General features: G+C 43.2%; 1 protein-coding gene across 1 annotated transcript; it reads left to right on the top strand.

The window, feature by feature from the left end:
* The first annotated feature begins 1,300 nt into the window (after nt 1–1,300).
* ZFAND1 (zinc finger AN1-type containing 1) lies at nt 1,301–7,810 on the top strand. The gene is made up of 8 exons (XM_035125034.3): nt 1,301–1,363; nt 2,442–2,484; nt 3,695–3,734; nt 4,631–4,758; nt 4,845–4,936; nt 5,889–6,010; nt 7,258–7,413; nt 7,515–7,810. The coding sequence occupies exons 1-8, from the start codon at nt 1,309–1,311 to the stop codon at nt 7,683–7,685; spliced, it is 807 nt and encodes a 268-aa protein (XP_034980925.3). The 5' UTR covers nt 1,301–1,308; the 3' UTR covers nt 7,686–7,810.
* Nucleotides 7,811–9,395: the final 1,585 nt, after the last annotated feature.

The raw sequence follows: 9,395 nt of genomic DNA, 5'->3' as shown, positions 1-9,395 counted from the left end.
GTGGTGCTGATAATGACAAGGTAGGTTCAATCCCCATATGGGACAATTGCATATTCCTGGACCCTCAGGGTTCCTCCCAACTCTATAATTCTGTGATAAGCTTTCATGGGTTGCCATCCATCAGAATCGAGGCTGGTCAATGTTACTCGCATTTTTCGGATTTTTAAGGTTTGACCCCACCCAACCCCCCAAATTGTTGTATTAGGAAGGATCTGGATTCGGGAACCCGAGGTGGAAATCCAGCATGATGGTTTAATATTGCTTTATACAGAATACCTAGTTTACACGATTCTTGCTTCGTTGAGGGGTACAAAGAATCCACCGTTATGTTTGAAAAAACTGAAAATGAACGTAAATATCCAGCATTATTAAGGATACCAAGATACGGAGAGCTAAGCATTCGTGCCATGACATCTTGCTTTAGTCATAAAGCTTACAATAGGCGTGACTACCAAACAGCGTGCTTTGATTAATCCTTCGCTTTACATGTATAGATTCAAAAATCAAAGAGATCCCTAGGTGATTAATGTGTCATTTTAAATTGTAATGGCAAGGAAGATTCCTACTGATCAGCGGTGGTCATCATGAGAGCAGTTATGAACCGCACACGAGTCACCGCGTGTACCTTCAATGATTGACAGCAAAGTGCAAAGTATGCTTGCTCAGAAGTAAATCCCTCACATCCAGTGGGGTTTAAGATGGACTGTAAATTATAGTTACTTAACAGGAAACAACCCTCATGAAATAATTGGGCTCTTACTCTCTAGTAAACTGATTTAATGCCTAATAATGCAACTCTAGACATACCTACTCAGAGGTAAAGCCCATTGTTTACTCCTGGGTAAGTGAAATAGTAGTAATTTATACTGTCTAGGCGAGTGGGAAAGCTCTAGAATTTGTATGACTTTTGTATGTCTCTGGATTTTTTTTAAGGTCTCTGGAAGTTTTTAAGAACTTTAAAATAAAATAAAAAGTAGAATATAAAACATTTTTTAAAAAATGCGGTTGCAAATCTACGCACGTTTACCTGGGAGTAAGTTCCATGGAAACGGGCAAGACTTAAATAGGAATAAATGGGCTGTGCGCGCGCACACACACACACCGGCATCAGAAAGAGGGCAGACGTCACGTGACAGCGGGTAGGCGCCCCTCCTACACAGAGCCCGGCCCACCAATCTCTCAAGCTCGTCCTCTTTGATGACGCCCAATGGGCGGTCTTTGGAATGCCGCGGCTCGGGAGGAGCCGATTTTATCCTTTCTAGAGCCGCCGGAACATGGTAGCGGCGCGCGCATGCGCCGTACGCCAACATGGCGGAATTGGAGATTGGGCAGCACTGTGAAGTGGAGGGCTGCGGGCAGCTTGGTAAGGAGCCCTTGAGCGGCAGGGCAGAGCATGGGACTCTTTGTGGCGGGGTAGGAGGAAGTGCACCTTCATGGTACCACTTCTGAGTCTCAGGTTTAAGTTCTGAGGGGCGACTGGGCGAGTTGGAATTGGACGAAGATTCGAGGGTAGAGCGGCTTCCTGCTCCTGCCCTTCCGGAAGTGTAGACTAATGTACTCTTCTGTACTTTTTGCTTCTATAGGTGTGGAAGGCAAAGGCAAAGGGGAGGAGATAGTTGACAGTAACCAAATTAAGGGGCGTGGCTCTTTCCAGAAGTGGGCGTGGACTGTTGCTTGGTAGCCAGTGGAGTTTAGCCAGGACTCTGGTTATCACTGAAGGCAAAAAGGTGTTTATCCTAAGGCTGATTTGCTTAGATAGAAAAGGACATGCGCTAGATCTCACGTCTGCCAGGCCAAGTGTGTGTGCATATATGTGTAGGAGAGTAGTTCTCTTTTATTTAAGTTTTATTTTATGGTCTTATCACAAAACGTAGCTTGCACTCAATATAAAACCCTTTAATCAAGAATGGCCAGTTCTAGTGCTTTATTAAAGAAAGTTGGATACTTACTTAGCTCCCCTTTCTGGGCTCAGAGCCCAGCACTCCAAGCCCACAGATAAGGATAACAGCAAAGCAAGCCAATTAGCTTATATAAAAGCAAGTGAATATAAACATATATGAGCTCATTACTACAACAACTACCAGTTAACTGTGGGGTTATTGTGACTATCAAGATGGCATTAGCAAAGCTTCCAGAACAGGTCAGCTTCGGTTCAGCACAGGTGTTGATTGACATTTGAGATTATCTATCTTATTTTTTTCACTGGTAATTGCACCTGTAAAATGTATATGGCTATGAACTCATTTAAATCACTTCTACAATGCTTTACATTTCCAAAAACAGCTCTCTACAACCTCTCTTAAAAGAGCAAATGAAATATTACAAAATACCCATGCACAAAAATTAAAAATGAAAGAACCACGTTTAAAATGACACAAGTAACCTAAACAGAAAAGTAAAAATATCAAAAATTCACTTGAGTGTTATCTTTTTCATTTTAGATTTTCTCCCTTTTGTCTGTGATGGCTGCTCAGGAGTCTTCTGGTAAGAAAGAATTTATGCTGCAATCCCAACTCCTCAGATATACCACATCCTAATCTCTCCCTGCAGGCATATCCTTCCCCACACTTTAAACTGACATAGATGATTTGACCCAGCCATATTTATTTATGGGTGCTGAGGGATAGCTCTGCTGGCTTAAGTCAAACCAGCAAAAGCAATGTCAGAGTAAATGCCCCAAAGGGCATGTCAAGGGTGAGAATGGGAGTGGTGGGGTGGGGTGAGAAGGATAGACAAAGTTGCACTGCATCCTAACTCACTTTGTTCACTGGTCCTGCCCACAAAGCTCAATATAACATATCAAAAAATGCAGGTGTAACTAAATTCACCCCATGGGAGACAATGGAAGGGCAGAAAATAAAAGCTTACACTGTCACCCACAATCTGGTCTTGATCCACAGGCCAGGAGCAGTTAGGATGCAGGAAATACACTGGCTTAACTGCCTTCTGGAATATCTGTCTGTTTAGGATTGCTCTGCTCTTCTTATTTGTATAGCACCATCAGTTTTTGTAGCGCTTAAAAGAAACAGAAGAACAATAATATATATGTGAAATAGTCCCAACTCTGAGGTTAAAATCTGTAGTGGAACCAGGGATGGAGAACCTGTCACCTTTGAGATGCTGTTGGATTCTCAGCTCCCATCAGCCCAGCCAACATGACCTCTGGTCAGGGCTGGTGGAAGTTATAATCTAGGGTACATCTGGAAGGCTACGAGTTCCCCATCCCTGATTCAGACATTTGGATGGATGGGCTGGGAAACAACATAAAGGTAAAGGTAAAGGGACCCCTGACCATTAGGTCCAGTCATGACCGACTCTGGGGTTGCGGCGCTCATCTTGCGTTATTGGCTGAGGGAGCCGGCGTACAGCTTCCAGGTCATGTGGCCAGCATGACAAAGCCGCTTCTGGCGAACCAGAGCAGCACACAGAAACACCGTTTACCTTCCCGCCAGAGCGGTACCTATTTGTCTACTTGCACTTTGACGTGCTTTTAAACTGCTAGGTTGGCAGGAGCTGGGACCGAGCAACGGGAGCTCACTCCGTCACGGGGATTCAAACCGCTGACCTTCTGATCGGCAAGCCCTAGGCTCTGTGGTTTAACCCAATTTTCAGAAAAAATGTGCCAAATCTTTTTTTGTTCTCCGTTAATTCACACACTAATGATGTGCTGGTCTTTATTTTTTGTAATTTTAAGTCTTCAGCACAGAAGTCGGGCTGAACATGGTTGTTCTGAGGTAAGTAGATAATTTTTAATCACCTGTAGCATTCAACACCTCTGGAGTGTTTTAGTTAACAGTCAAGTTCCCTTAAGCTCATTCTGAATGATTTTGCAAGCAATGCTTTGTAAGTTTTCGTTAAGCAATTCACATTATCTTATTGCCAAATTATGTTTTAATTGTATGATTGTAAATCACCTTGAGACTTAGGTGAATGGCTTGGCTTAGCACATCATTCAAGCCAGAGTTCATGGTTTAGCTCTCCCAGACAAACCACAAGTCATAACGCACAAGGCAAACCTTGGTTACAGCTTGTGGTTCATCTGAAAACAGCTAAACTGCAAGCCTGGTTTCAGATGGCATGCTAAGGCAAGACATGGCTTATCTAAGTGCAGGGCAGCACCAAAGTGTGTTGGAACAAAGCAGCTGTGATCTCTTCCAGAGTCTGCAAGCTCTCATGTTCACCCTAACCCATAATATGTCTTAGCATGTCATGCAAACCAGACCACTCTCTCCCTTTCCCCCCTAGGTTGCTTAGATAATATTTATTATTTACCTTAAGTTGTGAATTGGTTGCTTTAAGTTGCTGTTCTTCTTTTATGGTGTCCTTTTTCTTGCCTATAAGTTACTGGTAAATCATAGGCATTTTAGTGTATATGAGCACTTCTTTTAGATTAATGGCTTCTATTAGTTCATTAGAAGTAACTTCCTGGACATATTTTATTTTACTCAGTCTCTTTCTACCTGGCATTTGGCAAAAGTGGTCTTGTATTAAGAACATAATATCCTCTCTTTATTAAGAGAGAGCTACTAAATAGCTGTGATGCATGATGGAGAAAATGTCTGGTTATGTTTCAATAGAATTTAGGATGTGTATTTGTAAGTAACATGAATTTCCTTTGAAATTGTCTTAGGCTAATCTAAAAAGTGGGGAGGTGAAACCAGATCACCATAAATCTTTCTTGTGCACATATAAAGGTTGCGATGGAAAAGAACTTGTACCTGTGCTGTGCCCTTCCTGTGAAAAGCAGTTTTGCTTTCGGTGAGCAAATTAATTAATCTAAGCAACCTCACTTTTCATTAGCCTGTAGCCTAACTAGTGAGAGTTTCTTCATCTTTTGTTTTCAGTCACCGCCATGAGCTGGACCACGAATGTGAAAAATTGGAAATCCCTAAACCTCGCATGGCTGTTACCCAGCAGCTTGTTAAAGATATTGTAGGTAGGTACAGTAAGACTTGCTAAAATACAGTTTTCTGCTGCATAATGTTTGTGACTGTACGTAGACTAGGATGTACTCCTCCTTTCCTGTTGTGGGAACATATTGGAGAAACAGTAGCTTTGGCTCCAGCAGATAAAGTGCCCCTGGAATGCCCCCCCCCCCACTTTTATTGCTATTGGAGCACTGAGAGCACAGATTTCCACACCCACGGTGGTAAGTCTTCTTAGAGCAGACTTCCTTTGTTCATGGACCTCCCTCTCCATGGCCAAGGCAGAGATCTACTACGGTCCCTAGGATGCCCTTTCAGGGGCCATAGGATTGTGAATAAGGTTTCTGATACAGAAAGAGGATAAGAGAGGCTATGTTTTTCATATTTCATATTGTTTCCTGAAAGTAAGGCTGGGTTATGCAACTTCCATCTCCTTTCTACGATTCCTAAAAGCAATAGACTTGTCCTATTGTTCTGTGTACTTGAGCTATGTCTGGGTCTACTTCCTATGAGACTTAAGTGGAAATCCTATGCAGGAATAAGTCGTTCCTAATGCTAAAACACTGTAGCTTGAGTGCTAGCAAGATATAATGAAGGAGCGGAACCACTTTCATTCCCACAAGTTCTCAACTGTAATTGAGAAGTAATTTTTTTTATTGCGTGAAACTATCCCTCAGACAGGCCTGTGGGATCAAGTTGGTTCCTTCGTATCTGAGCTCCCCTGAACATCTCTAGTTCTATATATTGGTGCGGCCTATTCTCCGTGACACATGTTGATTACTGGCAAGCATATAGTCGGAGAAAAGGTTCCATCCTATGTACACAAGCAAGAGGAGGCTGCACATTGCTCTAGTGCACGCGTTCTGAAGAAGCTTTAACATTCATGCTGGTGCATATTTCATTTTTAGCAAAATGAGAGGGACTGGTGATAGCTACTAAAATGAGTCCATGCATAAATCTCAGATTCTAAGAAAAAAGCCACAGTGAGTAAAAGAGGCAGAGGAGCAAAGAACAGCGAAACAGCAGCAAAGGTGGCCCTAATGAAACTGAAAATGCATGCATCTGGGGATAAGTCCTTGGTGCAGGTAAGTCACATTCATTTGTCTCCAAATATTGTAGTTCCTGCCATATTTAGTGAAGCAAACGTGATTTCTGTACTTCTGCTATTGTGTTTGTTCAGGGTTTTCTAAAGTGGGGGCAGGGGTTACCTCCTGCCCTCGATAGAATGCAAGTGTAGGAGAGTGTTGTCTACTACACTGTCCTTGTAGAGCAATTTAAATAACTGCAGGACCTGAAGGAAAGAGCAATGAAGCCCCATTAGTAAAATCTTCTTCCCACAGGGACTGTACATGCAGCAACTTTGTATATTAAACTCTGTCCAAATGTAAAATATGGTATAGGATGGAAACACCTGGAATTGTTCAAAAGTTACATAACCATACATGCACTAAACATGGTGAAACGCAAACAAAAAAGAAAAAGTGAAACAGAATCCTTGCAGAAGAGAAAACAAAGGGGGGAAGGGGGAACCCAAAATTGTATATTTTACAAGGTTTGTTATTGTATTTCACCAGATCTTAACCTATTACCGGTACAGTATTTGTAAGTATGGATTCCAAATATCATTGAATTTGCCCATGGCAAGTCTGCGTTTATATGCAAGTTGTTCATATGTTACGAGTTTGTGTAAGTCTTCGATCCAATCGTAGAAGGGAGCCACATTTTTATTTTTCCAATTCATTAGTATCAGTCTTTTTGCACCGAGAGTCCATTTGTATTGTCCTTTTGTGAGGTTCCATGTGCTGGGTTCAAGAGGATATTTTGCTCTGTAAATGTAAGGTTGTTCCGTATAGTTCTGTTGATCGTTAGTTACCTTCTGCCAAAAGTATTTCCATATAGGACAATGAAAAGAGAAGCATTATCCCTATTAACACACCCCTATACCTGTAGATCTCAGGGTGGTTCGCAACATAAAATCACAATATAAAAAACAGAAAATACATAATAAAAACAAAAACATCCCAATAACCCCCTTTCTACAACACATTTTTAAAGCTAATAAAAATGAAACGAAACCATCCCAGCTAGAGCAAGAGTAGGGACTTGATGTTTTCTTTGCCTGCCTGCCTCATGAACAGCTGGTGGTAGTGGCACTGGGGAGGGGACGTTCTGTGTATGCTTCTTCTTCTTTTTTTACAATTGGGAGGATATGTGGGTTTTTTCGTTTTTTTACCTTTTCTCTCTGGTTTACCTGACCCTGATTCTTTGTAGAGTTCCTTTCTGAGGAGTATGTTCCTTTCTAAAGCCACATCAATGCCATTTTCTATTGCAGACAGAGAGAATCTACTTCCAAGTGTTTTTACCTAAAGAGAGTAAGGAGAAAAGCAAACCCATGTTCTTTAGTAGTAACTGGAGCATTGGTAAAGTGATAGATTTTGCAGCTTCCTTAGCAAACCTTAAGAATGATAACAACAAAACCACAGCTAAGGTAAATCAACTATTTTTTATCGTTCAAATATTTTTAGTTTCTTTTGAGAGCTGTGATATAACAACAGGGTATTCCCCCCCCCTTTTTTTCTGGATTTTCAGAAATTACGACTCTGCCACCCGACATCTGGAGAAGCTTTGCCTTTGGACCAGACACTAGAATCTTGGATAAGCAGCAGAGAATCCCCACTAAATAATGGTGGAAATGTGATCTTGGAATATCTTGATAATGAAGTCCAATTTCTAGAAAATGCAACTTCATATATAGAGTAGTCGTGAAAAACACTCTGCATGTGATTGTCAGGCCTAACAAAAGACACGGTGTCTGTTTATAGTTTCATCATGTGTTATTTCTATCACCTACATGAAGAAATTTAATAAATTCTGGTTTATGTCCATTTCAAAGTAGTCCAAGGAATTACTCATAAATGCATGCTCCTCAGCTGATGCCTTTTAGGGCAATGGGTGAACTAGAGCTTGTGCAAGCCCGCCCCCCCCCCCAACCGAATTAAACTACTGAAATGACACTAGATTGTCAAAGGATGCTTTAATTACAGCTGTTATGTCACTGGCAGTACGTTCGGATATCGAGATTCTCACTAAAAGCAAAGAGAATGTCATAAGAGTCAGGTTTTCGCACTGGTGCCACAAACAGCTACACACACCCACCCGCCACACAATCGCCTTTGGCTGCACTCCAGATGCAGCTGGTGTTTGTCCCGCTCTCCCTCCCAGCTGGCGTCTAAAGACATAATCTATAAGCTCCCGCCCCCAAGAAACATCAGGACGTGCAAGAGCCAATAGGACACGTCGGCTTAAAGGGCGACATCCAGGTTACCCCAGGACTGAGATTTCGTTTACGATGGCGCCTGCGCAGTGGGTTCCGTTGATGCTGTCGTGTGTAAAACTCACGACACGAGGCACCAGGGGCTTTCACTTCCAGGCGGTGAGCGCCGGGATTACACACTTGCCTATTAAAATATATTTAGCTCGGGTATGTTTGAGGTGGGGTGTGTGTTGCACAGATCTGAGGAGCCAGCTTCTCTCTCTCTTTCTCTCTCTGTTAACACTTTCCCTTCCGAGTTGCTTCCTTCCTTGCGCCGTGATTCTCCTCCTCTGCTTCCCCCCCCCCGCCGCCGCCTCCCTCAGGCTGCATCCCATTCCACCCCACTGCCAGCGCTGAGCACAGGGGGAAGGATAGCAAGCAAGCCAGCTCTCCCTCGGAGGCGGCAGGGCAGCATCTCTGCCAAGTGGAATTTGCTGCCAAGGAGTGTGGTGGAGTCTCCTTCTTTGGAGGTCTTTAAGCCGAGGCTTGACAGCCATATGTCAGGAATGCTTTGATGGTGTTTCCTGCTTGGCAGAGGGTTGGACTGGATGGCCCTTGTGGTCTCTTCCAACTCTATGATTCTATCTCCCACACGTCCCCTCAGGAGCGCAGCGATCGACCTGCGATCGACCATAATCAGTCTCGGGTTCCCCCAGTCATCTCGATCGACATATATATGCAGCGTAGGGGTCACACAGCAAAGCGGTTGCTGAAAGGCAGTGAGCTGCAAATGTGCCATCAGTAATAACTTAAAAAGATAGAATAAAACTTAACCAGCTAAGCATCACATAGGCTGTTACAGCCTGGTGTGCCATATCTGCCTGCCCTCCCATTAAAGATAATACGTAATAAATACCAGAAACCTCATAAAAAGAACCCACCCCGCCCCAAACATGAGGGAATTAAAGCAGGAAGCTCCCTTTGCAGGGAACCCGCCCGTCGCAAGCCCCCCCCCCCTCTCTCTGTGTGTGTGTGTCCGTCGGTTCACTAGATGCCGCTGAACCTCAACTCCCATAAGCCTTAGCGAGCCTGGAGCATGTTGGGAGTTGTAGTCCAGCATCATATGAACGCGGGCTACCGCCAGAACAACCATTAGTGTCTTTCTAACATTCTCATCTATTTCTAGTTATTATTTTTTAAAAAAAAACCGTCCTCGG

This window comes from Zootoca vivipara, chromosome 8 (genome assembly GCF_965207765.1).
Source record: "Zootoca vivipara chromosome 8, rZooViv2.hap1.1, whole genome shotgun sequence".
Lineage (NCBI taxonomy): Eukaryota > Metazoa > Chordata > Lepidosauria > Squamata > Lacertidae > Zootoca > Zootoca vivipara.
The sequence above is the reverse complement of the archived record's forward strand: the minus strand, read 5'-3'. Positions and strand labels throughout refer to the sequence as shown.

Coding starts and splice junctions, on each gene's coding strand:
- ZFAND1 (XM_035125034.3), top strand. CDS start 1,309: ATGGCGGAATTGGAGATTGGGCAGCACTGTGAAGTGGAGGGCTGCGGG. Junction 4,937..5,888: donor GCTTGTTAAAGATATTGTAG/GTAGGTACAGTA, acceptor CATAAATCTCAG/ATTCTAAGAAAAAAGCCACA. Junction 7,414..7,514: donor ACAACAAAACCACAGCTAAG/GTAAATCAACTA, acceptor CTGGATTTTCAG/AAATTACGACTCTGCCACCC.